At 44.8% G+C, this 21,934-nt stretch overlaps 1 protein-coding gene across 1 annotated transcript; it reads right to left on the bottom strand.

Moving 5' to 3' along the window:
• Positions 1 to 3,127: 3,127 nt before the first annotated feature.
• cdc42ep4b (CDC42 effector protein (Rho GTPase binding) 4b) lies at positions 3,128 to 21,031 on the bottom strand. Its single transcript, XM_041963443.1, has 2 exons — positions 20,854 to 21,031; positions 3,128 to 6,101 (listed from the first exon to the last, which is right to left on the bottom strand). The coding sequence occupies exon 2, from the start codon at positions 5,912 to 5,914 to the stop codon at positions 4,913 to 4,915; it is 1,002 nt and encodes a 333-aa protein (XP_041819377.1). The 5' UTR covers positions 5,915 to 6,101; positions 20,854 to 21,031; the 3' UTR covers positions 3,128 to 4,912.
• Between the last annotated feature and the right edge of the window lie 903 nt (positions 21,032 to 21,934).

Here is a 21,934-nt window from a genome sequence, read left to right as displayed (position 1 = left end):
AAGAGAAATAAGTGCATTCAGGCCAAAATATACATAAATTCTATATATATATATTTTCCATTGAGTTATATTAAACATACTTTTTCATGCTCACACATTTTGAATGTGAAGCAGAATTCATTAGTCTGCAAAAAAAAAAAAACAAGGTTCACAGAAAAAGTTACTCATTGCGATGCAGACCGTTTTAGATTTCCCCGAACATTTTCACAGTCGGGAAGCGGTTTTGTTTTTACATTTAGGCGAGAATGAGGATTGAAAACCCATGAATAGTTTATCCCACAGACGGGTCTGAGGGATCAGCTCGAGCTCTGAGTGTTTGCAAAATATCTCTTTCCAAACACGAACACCAAGCTAACAGATGTTGGTGTAAGTAAGTGGAAAGAGGGCATGTTTGGAGGAAACTAAGCTGAAATCCATCAGAAATATGGCACTGAATACGGCATCAACACCAGGGACACTGAGCTGGGCTGCACCTGTTGCCATAATGTAATATTCAAGGATAATTATGGAGCCTTGGATTACACGCATGCTTCTTGATAAATGAGTTGTGTGTTGATTTAAACCAAAAAAACATTAATTCAAGGCTATATATGGTTACACATGAATAGAACTGTTTAATCTGTTGGAAATGTCTTCATCATGGTTGGCCTCTGCCTGAAAGAAAACATTACTGGTGCACACGGCAGCAGCCCCTCTGCAGCAGCTTCACAGCACGTTAACTTCACCTCACCAGCAAGTCGAGCCTGCAGGAGAACAGTCAGGGAGCTTCACCCGCATTAGCATAAAAGTGCCACTAGATGGCGACGGTAGCACACCGATAACCAAGCACATCCACAAGTTCTGTTTGTTTTTGTGGAGCAGTGAAAAGTTTTGCGGTTAAGGTCACAGGTTCGGCCCGTGCAGAGGAGCTTCAGAGTGGTTTCAAAGCAGAGAGGGAAAGCTGGCCCTTTCCACGAAGCCGCCAAACCTGCTGTCAGTTTCCACGCAGCTCTGAGGGCAGCTGGTGGAGCGGTGCTTAGGGAGAGTGCTGGAAGAAGCAAATACAAAATCATTTTTGGAGTTTTGTATTGGCTGTTTGTTCTTAGATACCTTCCACCAGCGCTGCTGGGAAGTTAAAACTGCTGAAGCGGATGAGTTTAGTCTGTGCAGACTCTCAGAAACGATCCAAACCAAACTCAGGATTTTTCCCCTAAGTCTCGTGTTCCACTTGGTATTTTAATGCTTCAGCTTGCCTTCATGGCGCTCTAACGCACAGATTTCCACCCAGGTGAGAACAGATAGGCCACAGTGTTGGCTCAGACCCAGTGACAACACTGACATGTAAGCTAGATGAGGGAATAACGGCGACGGTACTGCATGTCATCACGTATCCAGATGGCCGTCGACTGGAGAAATTGGATTTGTGCTTGAAAAACAAAGAAAGAGGGAGAGAAAAAAAAATTCTGTGATGTGTTCCGTCTGTACAGTTAATCTACTGTTCCCTCCATTCATCATGAATGCACCATTTAAGCTGTTTCCTCCCCTTCCTCACAGACAAAATGAATCAGATCATATAAGAAGGCAGATAGGCTGCCTTTAAAACCTGCATATCACCTGAGCGTTTCAGGCATCTTTATGTTTTACCAAACAGGCTCTGAGCTTATTAAGATCAATGTCGGGCTGGAGGGCTCTAATTAGCTAACAAGACTCATCTCGCCCGTGATGTGGAATCTGCTAAACAGGGTTTCATCTTTCATTTCAGGGTTATTTATGTAGAATAATCCTTTACACAAGTGGGTGTTTGTTGAACTGTGAATGCGGCTGGAACTCTTTCAGCGGCTCCCTCAGTAAAAATTCTTGGGTCTACTGGAAGGTCAGATTTCAGGGAGCGTTCTGACTATTTTGGAAGCAGAATGCGAACAAAGTTGCTTCAGAGTTTGAAAATGAGGCGGCCTCCCGCGGCGGCAGACTTATTAGAGATTAAAACAAAAGCAGCCGAGCCGTAGTTCAAGATTACCAGCTTTCTCTTTTATTGAAAAATATAGCTGTTATTTCAAAGAAAGGAAAGTGAGGAAGGTAAATATATTAATATACTGTAAAACCAGAATAAGGAAGAGGAAAAGGAAACAGTACATACTTGGCATAACACTACAGCCACTGAATAGAAAAAAAAAATCAAACATTCTACAGCTGAACTTTGAGCCAGTTGTTTTTCGCAGGCCTTATCTTTTTTTGCCACTCACCAAACCACTTCTGTCGGGGCGCGGAAAACTTTTAAGCAGACCTGAGGCGGAAAGTATTCGCAAATTCCTTTATATGGTTTATTCTGGCCTACTTAGGAGTTTCCCGGAGAAACACGACAAACGCCAGAGAGTTAAGACAATTACAAGAAAGTATCTGAGAGTAATTGAGGGTGTTTTTCCACAATTCTCTGTTTGCTTCCTCCAAATTGGAGCAGCTTGCTGTCGCTCGCCGGATTGGTGGAGGATTTTACGTCGAGCTTGCAAATGCAATCCGGCCCCAAATGTGCTTTTTAGTGTTATAGCCACCAACATTCTTCTTGTTCTCACGCTACGACCACAGAGCCACACTGCTGATAACAGACTGTAATCATCGATGGCACAAATTATATTTACATTTCTTGATTAAAACAACGGCAGATAAGGAGTGTTTTTGTTCCTTTTTTTTTTTTCTAAGTGTCCATTCCTTGGTGACGAACATGAAGGATTGCAGCTGCCCAAACAATCCACAAACATCTTCCACAGTGGAGCAAGAGAAGTACAAGACATCTTAAATTTTGGCCCATTTACATCAGAATATGAAAGAGGTCTGACTCAAATCATACTGCATTGTCTATACATAAAAAAAAAAACAACATCCTGCTAACATTAGCTGCTAATATGGTTAGAACATACTTGGCAATTACCTCCAGATCGCTTTTAATTTCAGGGCTTCCCCCAACCTGATCGCTCAGACATGATTCCAAGACGTTAAAAATCACCCACGGCAGAATGGCACAGCATCCTGATTCTATGTACACGCCCCTGCATCAATGCCACCGCAGGAAATTCAAAGCTCCCATTTGTCAAAGTGGCGATTACTTTTCTAACACGACATTTAAAAAAAAAAAAAAAAAAAAAAAAAAAAGGTCAGACATTAATCATGGATACCAGAGAAAAGCACACCTAGTCTTCCCGCCTTATTTATAACTGAAAGTGACCTGGAGGAGCCGACCGAGCGAGCCGGCTCAACACAAAAAAAAAAAAGCCAGGAGAGAAACAGCCCACCTGTCTGTCCCTGACCCTGCTGTTCCTGGAGCAGTTCCAGCTGGTCGGGGGCCAATAATCCAGCACGTTTGATGAGCAGACTGGGAACGGCCACATGATTGGTTGATTTAATCGTCTGTTCCCGCTGTGCGATTTGGGTTGAGGAGAAGAGGTGAATATTACCACTTGTGGGGCCAGTTCAGGAAATATCCGCCCCTTGCGCTGCCCCGAGACATACCTGATGCCCGTCCATGAAGCAGCTGCGCTCTAGTAACACTTTGTACATGTTCCTCCATCCTTTCTGTTCCCATAGAGACAAGCCTGAACACATGTCCAGAGATATCGCCGCGCTTCTTCATTTTCATACAACCGTTTCTCTACTGCAAACTCTCCTTTCCAACTCTCTGCTGACCTGCTAACCCCGCCGACCTCAGTAATGATGTGGAATGAGATGTGACGGCACAGAAATACACATAATTAGCCACAATCGCCACTTCTGTGCTGTTCGAGAAAGCACAGGACCCAGAGCACGTACAAAAGGCCTCTTTCTTTTTTGACAGTTCACATTTTTTTTTTTTACAAACTAAAGCATCAGCTAATACAGCCTTACCATGACAGTGATAGCCGGAGCGACGTGACGTGGACAATTTAATGTCCATACGAGTCCAAAAGTGCCACGTAGGGAACTTCTCTGGAACGAAGCTGGCTCACTCTGTAGTACCGCTAAAAAAGTTTGCATAACATAGCAGAAAAACCCCAAATCAGAACTTTTAAGACCTAACAGTGCACATTAAAACCATCCCTCATGAAAACAAATGAATAAATACCACAGCCGTCTGTGAATTTAACGAATTAAGACGTTGCCAAAGACAGACGGCGGCAGAATGACGCTAACGTGATGAGCTACCACACTGAAAACACACCGGGCTCTACAACAGAAGACCAACTTCCACATACTGAACTTACATAAAATAAAAGTCAATAAAATAGCAGAAATCACCCCTCAAAGTCAGACGTCGACAAAAGTAGCAACTACTTTATCTATTTAGTGTCTATGGCAAAACATTATCATTGGCAAATAGAGCTCCATGATCGCTCCCACACACAGATATCCGAGTTTCACTTCTTCTTCTGCCCCTCTTCCTCGTTGAGAATCTGTAGTACACATCCACACCGTGTTTACGACCTTGCGTATCCTTCCCCTCACCTCACACATCACACTCCACATGTGATATTCATGTGATTGACAGCCGGGGCACAGTTCTCTAACCTCACAGTCACCCTTTAATTCTTAAAACGAGTGCGGCGCTCATAACCAGTGGCTTGCTGCTGCTTCTTCTTCTTTTTGCTTTGACGAGGACGAGGTTGGAACACGGGAGCCAGTATTATTCGAAACTGGAGAATTTCTCAATAATAGTAAGTTCAGACTTTGATTTTGCGAAAAGGTGCCACTTTATGAGCCAGTCCGTTTGCACTCAGCTCACATCTCCTCGCTACAGCACAGTGAATAAGGCTTAATTGGTTTTATTTATGATGTTGAACAAAGTGTACAGAGATTAGATTGATCTAGAAGAAGCCTCTAACTCCCTCCCTCTCCCAGCTTATGATGACTCTTCTTCTCCATTTGTGTCCCTCAAGACTGTTCTTGGCAGTGACACCAGTTTAGCCTACACCCGGATCTCATCGTCATCGTCATCCATGAAGGTGAAATCTCTGTCATCCTCCCCACGTGGCGAACTGTACTTTGCACTGTCCGTGTCGCCGTCGTGGAGGTGGTACTGAGGTTTCTCCTCGGCAGCTGAGCCGGAGCTGGACACGGAGCAGCTGTCCAGGTTGTGGTGGTTGTTCCTGGCGTGGAGCTCCGGGGTGTAGGGATCCACCATGGCCTTCTGCTGGTACATGCTGCGAGGCGGCCTCGCCGGCGCCTGCTCCTCCACGTCATCGTCTATGTGGGGAATGAGGGAGGGCGACGCGCGGCCCTCGCTCCCCTTGCCTTCCTCGTAGCCGAGGTCGTCCTCCTCCCAGCCTTTCTTTTCCATCACGCCCAAGATGTCCGCGAGCATGGAGGGCCCCAGGTCAATGTGGAAGGACATCATGGACTCGGCGTGCTTCATCCCGCCTCCTTTAGGCATGGATGGAGGCAAATCTGTAAGTTCACCGAAATTACGCTCGTCAAACTCCGCATCCAGAGTCGCCATCGCTGCCGCTCCGTTTACCGGCTTGCCTTCGATCTCCGACAGCCTCTTCATGGGGCTTGAGGAAACGCTCTTCGGCAGCTGGGGTCCTCTATTAGTGTCCTCATCGTTCAGGTAAGGCAGGGATATGGCATTTTTCACATAGTTGGATGAGCCACCAGAAGGTGGCATCATATTGTAGTCATACTTGTCCCCCCGGTTTACTGACTGGGAGCGCTTGCTGCTCCTGAAGGTGCGGGACAGCAGCCCTGGTTTGGGGCCCGGGGAGCCCTGCTTAGTGTCCGGCTCCCTGGGAGGTTCCCCTGATCTGGTGCTAAGGAATGAAGTGTCCCCGAAGGCGTCTCCTCCCCTGCCAACGTGCATGGTGTGGCGGAAGTCCCCCAACGGAGCGCTGATCATCTCCGCAGTCAGGTCAGCACGAGACCGCCGCTTCGACTGGTTAGAGTTGTTCACCAGCTGCTTGAGAATAGGCATGATGGCAGCCTTGCTTATAATCCACAGAAAGAAATCAAACTCGATTCTGTAGGAGTTCAGGCGAGTTCCTTCCAGAACTCTTTGGCAACTTTGTGAGATGTCTTCAAAGAAAGTATAATTCCAGGTGTTTAATGTGTGCAGCCATTCTGGTCCTCCAGCTCTGGTTTCATCTTACTGCTGGATCCGCCTGTGAAGAAGAATAGGGATCATTAAAGACGTGTCAGTACTTCTGTAAACCAAACCCAGCTATGCACCTTGGAGGGCAATGTGGAAACATGCAATTAATAACAAACACCGTTCTATTCAGATGAGAATGTGAAATAGCACTTTAGATGCTTCTCTAAAGAGTTACAGCTTTTCATTCCTCATCACCCACTATCACATAACTCACTCTGTCCTGATCCGCATCAAGCACGGAAACTTTTGTTGCCAGAGCTTCAAGTTGAGGCCTCACTTGAGTGGCTCTAAACTAGCGAAGTCTGTGAGGGTGTTATGTAACGTTGAACAAAAGCTTTCCGGTACAGAGTTCGCAGCACCTTCACCTGACTTCAAACCAGCGATAACACCCCCAGTGAAGCTGATCTGGGCCAAATAGCTTCGCATTCAGATGTGCTGCTGCAATTCTTCTGCTACATTTTTGAGCTGTGCCTAAAAACACTAATGGGCTGCCGTCGCCTTCAGCTTTTCAAGTGGCTGCAGTGTCCGCTGTCACTGCTGTGCTTTAGTTCCCATTTGTGCCTCTGGCTGTTACATAACCAGAGCGACACAGGATACTGGGAGCCCGAGCAGTTCAAGCTGGCAGGAAGAAAAGAATGAAGGAGGCAAAAAAGAAAGAAGTGGAACAGCATTTCTCCAGCATGGATCAACTTACAGCTCCGCTCAGACAGTCCAGACCTGCTGCATTTTGTTCTAACCCTCCTATCTTCAAGAGATAAAATGTTCCACCACCAGCTCTTTGTTTTTCTCTACATTTTGGAATTTGTCTCTTTAGCCTTGGAGGCGACATTTGAACCCATCTGACAGAATATTCTGTTCTGTCACTGAACTCTCAGCATATTTAACTATCAGCTCTGGTGATGAGCAAGTCATAGATTAAAGTCTGGGTGCTGCTGACTAATCGCAGGTCATTTTGATCCCGTACTTGCACTGATTATCTTTGACTCAATAAGATGATAATATGACGCATTTCAGCGCTTAGACCAAACTATCTGTAAGACACCAGTGACTCAAGCCTTGAAACATGACCTTAAAACAGAACTGAGTGGGGAAAAGGTTTAAACACCCACTTATGTGCTCGCTACAGTCCACTAGCTCCATGTGTTGCTGACATTAACAAGGGTGCCAATTGTTTCAGCCAGACAGCAATCCCATCATGCTCAGTGTTTTCAAGCGGGGGCTGAAGCCCACGCTCTGTGCCTGTACGCGTATCCCCACTGTGAATGAATGGGGGCTTCACTCAACAATATTCCAAAGCAACGTCACCCATGAAAACATTTGCATCTCTGACAAGAACCCATTCAATCGGAAAGGCAACTGTAGCACTAGAGGGAACAGAGGGGGGGTTTGATGGATGATAAAAGCCGGCGCTGTGGCTTTTTTTTGTTTGTTTGTTCGCTCCTCTTTCAAAAGCGAGATCGTCCCCAAAGAGAACTGAACTCTACCCACTGCCAAGGTTTATCGCCCATATTCAACGACTTCATTCAAGATTTCTTCAGTAGTTGCGGTGGCGCTAGTGGGGGAGATGCACTGTCTCCACAACAAAAAGGAGGCCAGACAAACAGCAAATACATGAACAATAGTGCTTGAAAAGCTTAATTTCAAGTTCTATTGTAAAAGCCATTGGAGCTCAAGTTCACACCCTTGTACGTGACAACTGGAAGGGGTTTACTGTTACAAAAGCTATTTAAACAGCCACTGGGTGCCAAATTATAAGATTATGGCGCAGAGCAAGCAAACGCCAACCAAGTCCCTCTTAGCTGACTCATAGTGGTCAGATTAATGCAGTATGAGCTATCATTAGCTAAAGCCCTTATTACTTCACGCTCTGTGCAGTCGCCAGTTCGTGCATGCTGCACAAAAAGGCCGCCGAATGTGTGACTGACCAATCAAGACGACTCATCAACTGATACGACCCTCCCCGCCGATCAGTTTTGTATTTCTCTATGGCAACACCAGATCCGAGCGCAGGCTACCAAGCTAGCTTCCTGTCTCTAAGCCGGCTGGAGACACACAGAGAGAAAGATTTCATCCCCTACATGGAGAGATCAGATGGATTAGCTCTTCCTGGCGGCCACATGCGGGGCAATAAGGCAGTCGGCACAGTGCAGTATCTGAAGGGGAATGCGTTTGATGTGCCTTGTCACTAGAAGACATTCAACCTCTGCATTAAGTATGTCAGTGGGTGCTCACATATCAAAAAGGGGCAAACCTCACACCTTAAGTCACTCTAGGAAATGGCCCATTTTATGTCTTCGGGGCCCCTTTGATGTTTGATGAGGAATAGTTTCAACCCAGCCCCCGATCATCAAGACCCCATTATTGTGGGCATGACAAAAGATGAAGCACGGCCTGCAGGCAGTCCTGTCATACTCAGTTCCAGGCTTTCAGTGCTGGTTAAAAGATAAATCATGAAGAATGGCAGCGTCCTCTGCACTCTGCGGTCTCAAAACAACATTCCAGAGAGCGTTTTAAATATCTGAAAAGGCACTTTAATGTTCTGCATATGAAACTGTGGCTGTGTTAAAGGTACTTTCACATAAAGAGGGACTATTTATGCATCTTGTTGCAGTAGTTTTGGGGAATGTTTCCATGTTTCCACCAAATCAACGCCAGGCTTTGAGGTTAACCTTGTATCTCTACATATTTAATATGTAGCGTGCCTGATCTTAGTCTTGTTATTAGAAAATGCAAAATACTGTTCATATTTACATGCAAAGAAATGGAACATTTTCAGGCTATTTGTTGAGCCGTTTTCTCAATTCTTAGCACCAGTAAAAATTAACCATAACGTGACAAATGGGATTTTTAGAGTTCTTTTCTTTCATATTTGTAAAACGTACTCCTCCAAGATGGTGGCGCGTGCAGACGCAACAGCTCGAAGCTCCCGTGTTTACGTTTGTTTTTACTCATTTCCACGTTCACCACTCTTTTGGAAGCTACTCAGTATATATACATTTTAGTATATTTCAGCTGCTGTTGGTATATATTATTGTTTATTGTTTTAGTATATTCTTATTGTCTTAGTATATTTTCATTTCTGGTATACTTTTATTGCATTTACGTATATTTTTATCTGCATGTTAGTTTATTTTATTCTAGTATCTTTATTTTATTCTAGTATCTTTCTTACAGTTTCTAACATGGGGGTTGCAATGCAAATTTCATTGACATGTTATGCTCAGTGACAATAAAGACGATCTTGAATCCCTTGAATCTTGAATTTGTAGGTTTACGCAATTGCAGATCTAATATCTCACTCTTTTAGACTTCATGCCATTATCGCATTGCAGCTACGTTTTCTCATCGTAGACCTTCTCGTAGAAATGACTGAGCGGACTCTTCTACTGTTTTACCTTATGCTTTCCTTTGTTTATTTTGAGGGCAGGGAGGTGAATTATGGATTATATGACTTACTCATAAACAAAGTTAAAAAGTGCTTTCGTTTCGGTGTCTAGACAGACACGAAAACATGTAGTCACAGCTCTGTTTGCTCATACATTGTATGTTAACTTGCTGAGCAGCGATTCCAGTCTAGCCTGTATGGCTCATACCGCAAACGCTCTCGGTTCAGCTGGGGGCAAAATTCCATCTCAGCCCCCTTTTTACAGGCTCATGGAGCAAAACAAACAAGCCATACTGCTGGGACACATCTGCCAATACAAAGACAAAAACACACACGTATAGCTGAACGTGTTTGCATTAGAGCACTAAACATGCCCGGAGAGGTAATAAGCATTATCTTGTTTGTTTTAGCTGAGAACTACTGGCTCGGTCACGGGCTGGCACCGTGACCGAGCCTTTATGTAAGCGAGCACTCAAAGTGCCACATGACTCCAGCTCAAACTGAGACAAGTGGTGACAGGGCCATGAATGATTAAGAGCATCTCATGTCGCTGACAGACTCCGATGCGAGCGGAATGACATCACAACAACCGCCATGCTCATCGGCGTTCTGTCTCACTCTTGTAATCCCATGGATCACAGGCGCCATACAGTCCTCGGCTATCTCATGCCACTTTCTCTCCTTCCACCCAATGAGCAGGCAAAAAGAGGCTTTGGCTGCTTATCCAATCGCGGCTCGGCTACTGTCAAGTTAAAACCAGCGGGCGTGCGCTGACTGCAGGAGTTTCTGGTTTTATTTTTGACTGCGTTTAAATTTTTTAAAAGCGAGACAGAGAAAGACTATCATTTATTCACAGGGTGGAAGCATCCATCCAACAGCTACCAGGAGTCTGATAAAGAGTTATGGGGCCCCAACTATTGTCTGACAGGTTAGCTGGATGTCTATAGAATTCAAAAAAGGTGAACATAATTGAAGAAATGACAATACGAATGAGAATAGCGAGCTTATGCGTCTCTGACCCAAAATGTTATCAATACCATAATAATCACGTCATATGAATCAGGGCTGGGCGGTTAATTGAATTTTATATTCAGCTATGACTTTGCCTTTCAAAAACCTGATTATAGAGATAAAACAATTATTGTGCCGCATACCATTCTGCAGTGATGCTCTGTTTCTTCTTGTTATAAATCTTAAATAAATCAAACTTCCACCCCTCCCTTAAAGCCCAAACTCACTCTCAGCCAGGCTCGGTTTAAAAGAACTTTTGTCTTTAAAGTTCAAGAAACGCATGATGTTCCAGTCAGTGGGTAATCGTGTTAAATAATTTTGATCTCAACCTAATAATAATGTCAGTAAACTGTCCACAACATGCATTTACACAACACTGCAAAGCTTATTACTCTCAGCTTGTATATTGCTACAGCTTCAAACTCCCTGTTAGCAGCTGTGTTTTCACATTCAATCCAGAATTCCAGCAAAACTTTTAGTAGTCACTCTGTCATTTAAAAGAAAAAGTGTCTGGCTTTCCACCATTTTTAAGATGTAATGCTCAACACGGAGACTCAGCTGTCTGAGCGGTAAGAAAACCTCTGCTCTGTTTAACCTTGAACTAGCCTGAATCTCCTCCATTGTTCAACCCTATTGTCAGCAACATTGATATGTAAATGTTATATGCGAGTCAGCCAACGCCGTCCTATGACATTGCTAATCAATTAATCAATGGAGCTGCATGAGAATGGAAAGTTCTCAACTCTGACAAAGGAGGTCGGCAAACTTCATTTGGTCCTTCTTTGAGAGGCCCGTAACCTCCGGCCCAAACACCGGATTCCCACGGGGGGAGAGTAGGCTGGTGGTGTCAAAGGCACTGGACCACCAGTAGCATCTGTAACACACACTATTCATTATGTGTTTTCTTAGGATGTAATATGCATCATCTACAAATTGTTTTATTTTTATCTTATTCCATGAGTTAGCATCCAAGCACAAAATATAAATATAATAAATACAAAACTATTAGAATTAAAAGATGCTAGAAATGTGCTAAAAATGAAGGAATTAGGAGACCTTATTGACTATGTATGAATGTGATTCTGCCTCACACCATGTGGCTGTAGCCTTGGCGTGAGCTCATTAGCAAAGCCTTCATCTCACCTCACCGTGTCTTTACATGCTCCTCAAAGTTCCCTCCGGTCCAACACCTACTTATCGTCCTTGACTCAAAACACAGATAACAGATGAGGAAACACACTGTTTATGTACCACCCCGATTCCAGAAAAGCTGGGATGGGCTGTGTAAGACATAAATAAAACAAAATGTGATCATTTGCTAATCCTGTTTGACAGATACTCAACTGAAAACAGCACAAAGACAGCATATATTTAGTTTTAGCTCATCGACTCCATTCGACAGGTAAACAGGGTCACTGGGAACAGGTAAAACCGTTGTCTGTAAACACATTTTGTTTGCAGATGATTGCAATGTATTTCTTTACAGTTTACACAGCGTGCCACTTTTTTTTTTTTTGGAATTAGCCTTGTAGCACACAAACTGAGCCTCGCTTCGCAGAAGACACCTGAAAATGAACCGGAAGGAGGTCTAAAAAATGTGCAGTGAACGATCCTTTGTTCTGCAGCAGAAGGAACCGGTTCTTCCTGTTTGACTTCATACGAGGTCACACTGCTAAGGCTAACCCTGTGTGACAAATGGCAGAAATATCTTGGACAGACACAGACAATAGGATGTGGTCTCACATGCCATGTGTCGAGGAGCATACCGATTTCACACGGATGTAACTTCGTCAGCTAGAAGGTATGATCCCTCTGTAAACAGATCATGGAACCACACCTGGAATGCTCTGTAGTCACCATCGACAGCACTGTTTCTCCTGCTGTACTGGCTCAGTGCAGCTGACCAGAGGCAAATTAAGATGAAAAATACTCTAAATGCCAAACACATGACTGGAACAAATGAGGACTTGAATGAAATAGCATTTAAATGTCCACAGGGTTCTACAGCTGCCTAGTGTCCCATTATAGTCTATCATGGCCAGCCTTGTTTTGCAAGTTAATTCATCATTTAAGCCAATTAAAAATAGATTGTGGTGTTTTTGACCAGCGGTGGCCCTGTAGAGCATGTTTAGCATTTGTATTATGTGTTGCACCATTGCAGCAGTTAAAGGGGAGGACAAGGGAAAAGATGGAGAGCAGATGCAGGCGACAAAACGCTCATTCTAGAGCCAAAGTCAAAGGATGTTTGCAGCATCCCCAACCACAACTCACAGTCCGTCCTCAGCGGATTAATTATTAATAAATAGTTTTATTATATGCTGCTGATGAAGATGTCAGTTGTGGTTAAAGGCTTCAGGCTTCTTGAGTTAAGATTTCTTTTTTTTGTCACATCCTTTGAGAACGCTTTATGAGGGAGAAATGTGTTCACCATGTTTATTAAACCTTAAGGATGACCGAACGGTTGTGGCGAGGAAGGCTGAATGTAAACAAAACCCTGTTTGATTAAAATGAAATCTCCTCAGGGCCTGCTTAATACCTTAATCAGCTACATTTTCAGTGTTCACAGACCTGTTCTCACACACATGGACGCCATTAGACTCAACTCTGCACCCTGAAGCGTTAAGAAGTTACAGAAAAACATCAGTAATATGCAAACATGCTTAAAAAGTCAAAATTAGAGGGTACATGTGTAAAAATAAAGTTTGTGTTATGTGGGTGTTGCCACCATTAAGTCACATCATGCCCTGCAATCATGTGGCATGCCGGCAGGAAAAGTACATCAAGGAATGTGAGCAACTGCGCAAATATTTAAATATGGCAACGCTTTACATCATTAGATTCAAAAACGGTGGCAGCTGGAAGGAAGCTGAAACGTGCAACAGGCTGGACTTGCACAGAGGTGAGGCGTTCTGTTGTTCATCAGGCAGGCTGACAACACGCATCATGTAAACAGGCTTTGGGGGACAAATTCGAGCACCTTGGCCGGGAAAATAAACCTACATCAGCAGGACCGCCGCCCAAGTGCTACAGGCCCTCTGGATGTGTGTGTTAAAGTGCACACTACACTTTACATCAGCCTCCAGGGCCCCAATGCCACACAGGCACAAACAAAACCACACGAGGATTAAGGGCAGCGCGTTCAACGTGAGCAAATAAAACCAGCATGCCTGAGCCGGCCCTCTGCGCTGTGTGGCGGGCGCTCAGGACGGCAAACGCCACACCTCCGTCCACCCAAAAACAAAAAAAAAAAAAAAAAACACAAACCAACCTCCCACTGCTCCACCACCGAGGCCTCCTCCTGTCAGACTCCAAAATCCATCTCCTTTTGCCTTTTTTTTAGCGTGTTGCGCAAGCTCCTGCTCCAGCACACCCAGTAACACAATCACCACGTGACTACGTTGAGTGATTTTTTTTTTTTTTTTTTTTTTAATCTTTTCAAATCCTGACATCTAGAAGCAGACGTCAGGCTTCCAAACGATTTCACTCTGTTCCAGTCAAGCTGGCCTTTTCTAAAGCTGTTGCTCCTGCACAGTTGGGCAAAGTGTTCGGTCAGATCCTGGGTGGGCTGCCAGGCCACTGTGCTCCAACCACAGAGGAAAACCACGAAGCCTGACTGAAAACCAAATAAAAACATAACGAGCACGTTTCCTAATTACAAAATAAGCCATTGCACAAAACAGATCTCCTGAGAGTTTGCTTTGGGGGGAGAATAGCCCTCTTCTCGACGCATGAAAAATATCCTGCGTGAAAACGTTAAGGGGCACAACATTTTGCATGTGAAGGAACAAGGCCGCAGGGAGTTAAGCAGAGAGGAAAGGCACAGATGGAGGCACTGAAGAGAAACACACCCTCAAAGGGGTGGTGGAGGGTGTCGCCACATTGGATTCACTCAGTCATGCCAGCACAGCGACAGACGTTCTTTCACCGTGTCCTGCATGAAATGTACCCAAACCCTCATTACGCCCACAGCGGCGGGACTGCACTGTACTGTGTGTGTGTGTGTGTGCACATGATAGTCCATGTCTAATTAATCGCTGAAATCCGCCCCATCAGTCTCTGACAAATAGACAGCATTCATGCCTGGTACCAGAGGGCAGGATCTGGGCCAAGTGGTTGAAATAAGCGTCCAATAAGCTGCTGGACGACAAAACAAAGCTGAATTTCTACTGAGGATTGTGCTAAAAGAGACAAAGAGGGAGTACAAACTGCTCCGCTACAACAGGGATGCCAACGTCACGATTGGCTTGCAGTACAGTTAATATGTTCAAATAGTCTACAGGCCATTTCAGCTGTCAACTCCTTCCAAAGAAAGAGAAGAAGGGGGTCAGAGGCACAAACAGGTTGCTCAGAATGAGACTTCGAGGGAAAGAAAATATGCCAAATCACCAAAGAGATAACTGGAGCCTGTGTGACGGTCTCCATACTCTGCAAAACAGGACACACACACACACACACAAACTTCAGTAAAATCAACATGAGGCTTCTTGAGATAAGTGACCGTTTGCTGCACTGTGCCGACTTCTCAACGGCTTTTCTTTTTTTTTTTTTTTAAAGAGCAGTCCCCCCCACTGAGGTCAAACCCACAAACCGGCTGTGAAGGCCTCACGCTTGACTCCTAACTGACAAGATGAGTTAATAAACCCCCACGGTGTTAACTTTAATGACACATAACGGCAACAAAACACTGGCTGACAAAAGAGAACGCAAACGTGGCCACTTCAACCTGATAATAGCAACTCGCAACGGCCGACAAGCTGAAAAATCCCAAGACCAGGACGGAGACAAAGACCGGAGCTCCAGCGCTTGTAAAGCACATTGTTAATGTAATTGCGTCCTTGCTTGATTTACCTCCATCCACTGCGATTTGGTTAGGGCTGTGTGTGAGGAGGACGTGCTTGCTGTGAGTGTGTGTGTGTGTGTGTGTGTGTGTGTGTGTGTGTGTGTGTGTGTGTGTGTGTGTGTGTGTGTGTGGACTCTTCAGGAATGTCCAGCTAAGCACATAAGGATTGATTTCATTACAGCGGCTCAGATCACCGAGACAGAGTTCATCAGAGTGCATGCTATAATCTATCTATCAAATAAGCTGTGTGACCAGCACTGGTGCAACTAGTCAATTATTAACTTCTGATGATCAAGTAATAGTTTATGTAATCCACGAAGCAAACATTATCTGTTGACAGCTTCTCAGATGTGAGGAGTTGTTACTAATTGAATATAAGTGGATGGTGGGACAAAACAAGCAACTTTAGGTCGTCACCTATTTTTCACCATTTTTTGAGCATAAGTTTAATTCAATACAACATCGATGTAGAAAACATGAGTTGTAGCCCTACAAAATAAAACGGCAAAGGCAGACTAGGCTTCAGACGACATAATCGCATCATATGACACATGAAACCTGCAGATCTGTCGGCCAATTTCCTGAGAGCTTTCAGGAATCCATATTTCGGTTATGACAGGAAAGCCTTTGAAGTATCACCGGTGTCATCTTATTCCCAGCCTTCTTTGATGTGGTCTGCGTCTTTGATTTAGTCATGAAGCGACAACTTTGATTTCCTGGAAAGTTAATTCTGCTAGGTTTCAACGGGGGGGGCACGTACAGGTAGCGTGTTGAGGCTGTGCTCACATGTGTGTGAACCACGTGTGTGCAAATGCTTCTGTGTCAGCGATCAGTCTGAAGTCCATCAATGACTCGCGCAAAACCTGCCACTGATCGGTTTCAAGGGTCGTCAGGGAGCGTCGGCCTCTAGTCGATGAGTCACGCTCACACGTGCACACGCACACACACACACACACACACACATCTCTGTAACTGAGGAACCAGAAATGTCACACCAAGTACAATGGAGGAGAGAGAACAAAAAAACAAAGCAGTACAGAGGAAGACGGGAACCAAACCCATCTGACACACCCAAAGCACATGCATGCACCTATGAAGCAAAACAGCATGAAAACACATGCACACACACAGGATGGGGCTTAAAAGTGACCCACATGAACAACACCCACTATTTATAGTGATTAGCATTCATTTACGGCAAAAAGACAAAAGCCTGAGATGCTTATCTATGAGGGTTTTGTCACATTTCAGCACAGTCCTTTCACAGCACAGGGCCGCTGACCTGGAAGTGTCCCCTAGAGGCTCAGGCAGGAACATGTGTGAGTCTTTATTCACCAGGAAACCAAGAGCCCACAATAGCTCACGTGGCTGTTCCCATCCCCTGAACTAGCTTCCCAGCTTGAATTTGTCATCCAGTGGGCAGAGAGGTGACCACGGTTACGCCAGCAGTCCCCTTTTGTCTTTTCAGTGCACGCTCGAGAGAGAAACCACCTGTTTCTGTGTCCACGCAGAGCCGCAAAACAATGAGGGCTCGCTGGACTGTAAACAAGCCAGAGCCTGGACCACAACGGCCAGCTGCACACCACCACCCGTGTTTTCAATATATGACCCAGCCGTAGTCGAGACAACCACAGAGCCCCTGCTGCACCAAGTTTGACCATTCCTTTCTTTAATATGTCTCTCGCACATCCCTCAACTGTACAGAAGAGCAGTACAAAATCAGTGACTGACTACTTTAACAAATCATCTGAAGCACTCGTCTTTGAGTCTGCCTGAAAGTACGTGTAGAATGCGTATAACCCTGAGAACGTGAGTTGGACACACCTGCCAGCTGATGATGGATGATGTTGTTCTGCGGTGACACTGTACGAGACAGGAGCCGCACAGGATGTTCTGAAACTTTCGGAACGTGAGAACAACCCTGGCCACGTTTGGCTTCAGCGGAGCCGTCGTTCCCTCAGACACTACAATCATCCAAACGGGTCTTACGGCTTTAAACAATGTGGTTCAAGAAATAAACAGGCTGGTGCTGCGAGCCTGATGCATTACGAACATACAGTAAGTCTTACATAATACTGATACTATGAAGCACATGTTTGGGAGTCATACTGTTATTGGTGTCTAAAAGAAGGAAGTGAAATGACTCTACACGGGAAAATTATTCCTGTTGATCTGGTTATTTTTCCGCCACAATGAAAGCAACCGAAACGGATCTGAGCGCCTGAGTGACAGGTGCACACGGGTTGTTGCACCAAACATAAAGAGAAAGCGGCGTCTTTTTCTGCGAACAGCCGGGATATATTGTTGTTAGAAGGGATGGCGCAGCTCCTGTGGTGTCACTGTGCCAGAATCAGCTCGGGTTTCTCTCACAGCAATCTTGTCGATTCACTCAACTTTGTAGTGAACAAAAATGAACTTAAGGCTTTGGTTGACAGCAAAAATAGCTCTTTTTGTTTAGGTTTTCTGGTGTATTACTGGTTATTTCAATTTATAGGAAGTTTTCAAACAAAACAAAGGGAAGAAAATCACTATTTTCTTGCTTATTTTAAGGGACCACAAGCCACAAAGACTGGGAACCACAGGGCTAAACGATGGCGTTTTCACTGACTGATTACCTTCTGGTTAATTTGTTCCACTTATTCAAAGTCCAAAGTTAAATATAATCTAGAAAAGTCGGAAGACGCTGGCGCGATGTTGGATTTTGCTTCCAAGTCTGTTCAAAGACTACTCGAGCATCCTCGCTGTGATTTCTCCTCAAAGTTCAAAGGCCTCGCTGCTTTCTTTGCAGGCGGGGTGAATCCTGTAATTGTCTGAGACAAAACAACTCTCCTCAGGAAGTTCAGCATCAGCCTCAACACTTCCCAGCATCAACAGCTGAAAAAAATTACACATCCGTCACTGTTGAAGTGATTAATACTTCACAGAAATTGGGACGCTTCCACAGCTTGGAGCTAAAGGAGTGCATCCCTGAAAACTTTCCAATAATGCAATAATAGTGATATTTTCCTAGATATTACAGCTGCCATTTTGAATTTGACTCAAAGCTGACCCATTTATGACCTTTCACTCTGGGCAGATTGCCTTATTTTGGCTGTTTCTGTACACTAAATATTTTTTTTCCTCAAAAATAACATCTAACCCTCTCCGAACATGCAACAATAATTTGATTTTTCCAAACTATATGACCTTTTGCACAGGACATGTAATTACAACAAAGGCATGCAGAAGCCCAAACATTCTCCCACCATCCCCTGATGGTCTCCTACACAGCATGAGATAAAGGTGGGTGGATTACTGAGGCCGCAAACAATTTACATAGGCATTTCCTAAGGCATGGGAAGCAGCGAGAGAATGCAATGTACTGTAAGTAATCACACCTGACTCCAGTTAACTCATTTGTATTCCTTTTGTCACATAAACGAAAGTGAAGAGTTTAAACTCCGCGCATTAAACCTTCACATAATATGGAATCCACACCAATAAAACACCAACTGAGTGTGCATTTACGAGGAAATTAGTTGCCCTCCACTTTAACTAACTGCATGCGAAAGTGCCTCAAGTTAGTGTTTTCATGAGAAACAGAGTGCAAATGAGTCAAACCGCCTCTCCCCCAACCCCCACTCCTGCACTCCCTCCTTCCAGTAGAAAACTGTAATGACCTCAGCGCAGTCAGAGTCGGGCAGGTAGCCAGCTTCCTCACTACGCAGCAGCAGTATCCTCCAGAGCCAACTGAAATAGCCTCGGTTGCAGGGGAAAAAAAAAAAAAAAGCACAGTCAGAGATGACACACACACACATGCTCCCCTCCCCTCTGACTCTGCAGCACACACAATAGATCTTGATGGAGAGATATCTGCCTGGCAGCTCTGGAGAAGCCGTACAATACGGAGCTGAAAGGCCTGAAGTGTGTGTGATAATGCACCACTCTTCACACTGCGAAAGGCACAGAAGAGCAAGCAGGAGCTCAGAAAGGTGGCCCCGCTGGTGTGAGGGTAGTCTGACCTTGACCTAAATCTCTCCAGCCAACTTCAAGGTGCAAAGTTAAGTGTTTTTCCCTACAAATTTCCTTATTTCTCTTTACCACAGAGCTACCAACACAGTGTCGGGTAAATGATTCATCAAGCAAAATGGCAAATACTGTTAACCTTAGGGCAGCTTTGAGGGTGTGGTTGTGTGTTTGTGAGTGCAGGAGGGGGTCAGAGGGCAACAGTCGTACAAAGACAACAGCAAAGCCAAGCCCATTAGTCAATATGTCCTCCTACTTTCGCCCGGACCATCGGTTTAACAAGCACAAAGGGTTGATTGCTGACGATGAGCGAGGAATAATGAAAGTGAAGTTATAAAACGGGCCTGCGGACTTTATGGTCAGCGCAGCGAAAGTCAAGCACACACTACGCGGCCTCCAATCAGGGCATGATGAATGAGGCTGAGCAGGTACACTGCCATGGAGGCAGTCCTGGAGCAAATGATGCGGTTCATCAGGCATGATGAACCATGAGAGGCAAGTGCCAGGCCTGTAAACACAAACGGCAACGCCTCACTAATGACGCGGGAAGCTGGACAAATTTGGGAGTGAGGGATGAGGTGAAAGCAGCCGTGCAGTTTATGGAGCTTGTGGTGGATTCCCTGAGACTTTGCTGCGTTTCGCGTTCCCACAGCTGAGTATTAATGTTACGCAACTCCCAGCGAAGAGAACTGATGCTTCTGAGTCCATCTGGCCGCCCTGATTAAACCATATCCTGCCCTGTATCTGAACATACTTATTTTAGACCAGGCAGCCTAGATCCTACTATTGGATGCCTGGGAAATGAATGAGTAAGTTATTAGGGATTTGTAGTCTAGAGGTCCTAATAGTTTACTTTCTCTGTTATTTAACCCAGCTTTCATCAGCTTTTAGAGGGGCTTTGGCCTCTAAACCAGTTAATTGAGTAATTTCATAATAAATTATGCAAAGATTTCTTGCAAAATGGGCACTCTGTGCCCAGCATTTAATCGGGTCAGTAATCTAAAACTTTTATATTTGGGCATCCCTGGACATTAGAAAAAAGTTTTAGGAGCTCTGCACAAGTTCAAGGCCATGATTCCAAGCTGAGTGCATGAAAACTGTTTTCTCCAGAGTAAGAAACAGATGTGGCTGCAGATAAAGCCAGCCAAGAAGAAGAAGAGTGTTTGGAGACAAACAATAAACTGTACAGCACATGTTTGACCCAAGAGGACTTCCTTTAAACTTAAGTGGTGACTTTCATTATATTATATGGCTATTCTCGTTGATGGGGGGGACAGCCGAGAGCTCGATGAGACTGCCAGGCGCAGATTTGACATTCAAATGAGATGCAGATTTCCCACCGTTGGCTTTACTTCAACCTACGTCTGTTCCCTGACCCCACAGAGTAGTATGAAGACGATAATACACACTCTGGCTACAGCCGAATTTTAGCTAAAAGTCGCCACTCGCAGAACCAGCTGAAATAAGTGTGATAGAAGAAGACGTTACAGCTCACTCAACTCCATGAAGAAGAAATGTTACCTTTCTTTACGGGCCGAGCGGTGGGAAAGTTCCAGGTTGTATTCCACTCAACTTCCAGGAAACGCGGGAGAGCAGCGGGACTGCGGGGGGAAGCGTCTGTGTCACTCCAAATTCAGTTCAGTTCCCTCGGCAGGAGAGTCTTCGCAGGATAGTCCCCTCGTTGGTGCTCCAGCGTCCGTTTAGTTCGCGTCTGTGAGGTTCACAAAGCGGCCCTCCCCGCTGCCCTCCTCCCCCCTCCCCTCCTGTGCCGGAGAGCACCACCTCCTGCTGCGGTTTAAAGGGGCCGAGCGCCAGTTACCCGCAACACACAACAAAAGGCGGAACTTCAACTTAGTGGGGCTCCCCAGCCATCGGTCCTAATGGCGATGAAATAAGGCTCCAAACGGCTCCGTGAAAACCACACAGCGGCAGGAAACCTCACTAAACTTAAAGGATTAGGTCAACATTTTGAAAAAAATCCAGCTAGCTATATGAGAAGAGTGATACCACTTTTAGCACTGCAGGGTAGAGCTACAGCCAAGAGATAGTTAGCTTAGCTTAGCTTAGCTTATCTTATCTTACCACAAAGACTGGAAACAGAGCTAAACAGCTAGCCTCGCAGTGTCAAAAGGAAATAAAATCTGCATACCAGCACCTCTAAATTTATCAACACTTTATCCTGTTTGCCATGGCCAGGAACATGGAGTCCTGTTGTGATGAGGTTACCAGGCAACCAGTGGAGAGTCCAGGAAGTTTATGCTTAGCCAAGAAAAAGTACATAACCTGAAGTACGTACTGTAAAACCACAACTTGGCACTTCTACACACTGACACAAATTAAATGAAACATGAAGTGTCAAGCAGGCAGAATTTGTTGCCTTCGGACAAACCCAGGCTAGCTGTTTCCCCCTGTTTCAAGTTGTTGTGCTAAGCTATGCTAATTCTCTCATAGCTTCATATTTACCCTGCAGACATTAGAGTTGTATCAGTCTCCTTATTGAACTGAAAGAAAGCAAAAACGTCAGCTACTCCCATAACCCCAGCAGTTTTTTTTATATTTTAAAGTTTGAAGTTCTTTATTACGTCTTCTGAAATCATTCAGA

Source organism: Chelmon rostratus, chromosome 21 (genome assembly GCF_017976325.1).
Source record: "Chelmon rostratus isolate fCheRos1 chromosome 21, fCheRos1.pri, whole genome shotgun sequence".
Taxonomy (NCBI): domain Eukaryota; kingdom Metazoa; phylum Chordata; class Actinopteri; order Chaetodontiformes; family Chaetodontidae; genus Chelmon; species Chelmon rostratus.
The sequence above is the reverse complement of the archived record's forward strand: the minus strand, read 5'-3'. Positions and strand labels throughout refer to the sequence as shown.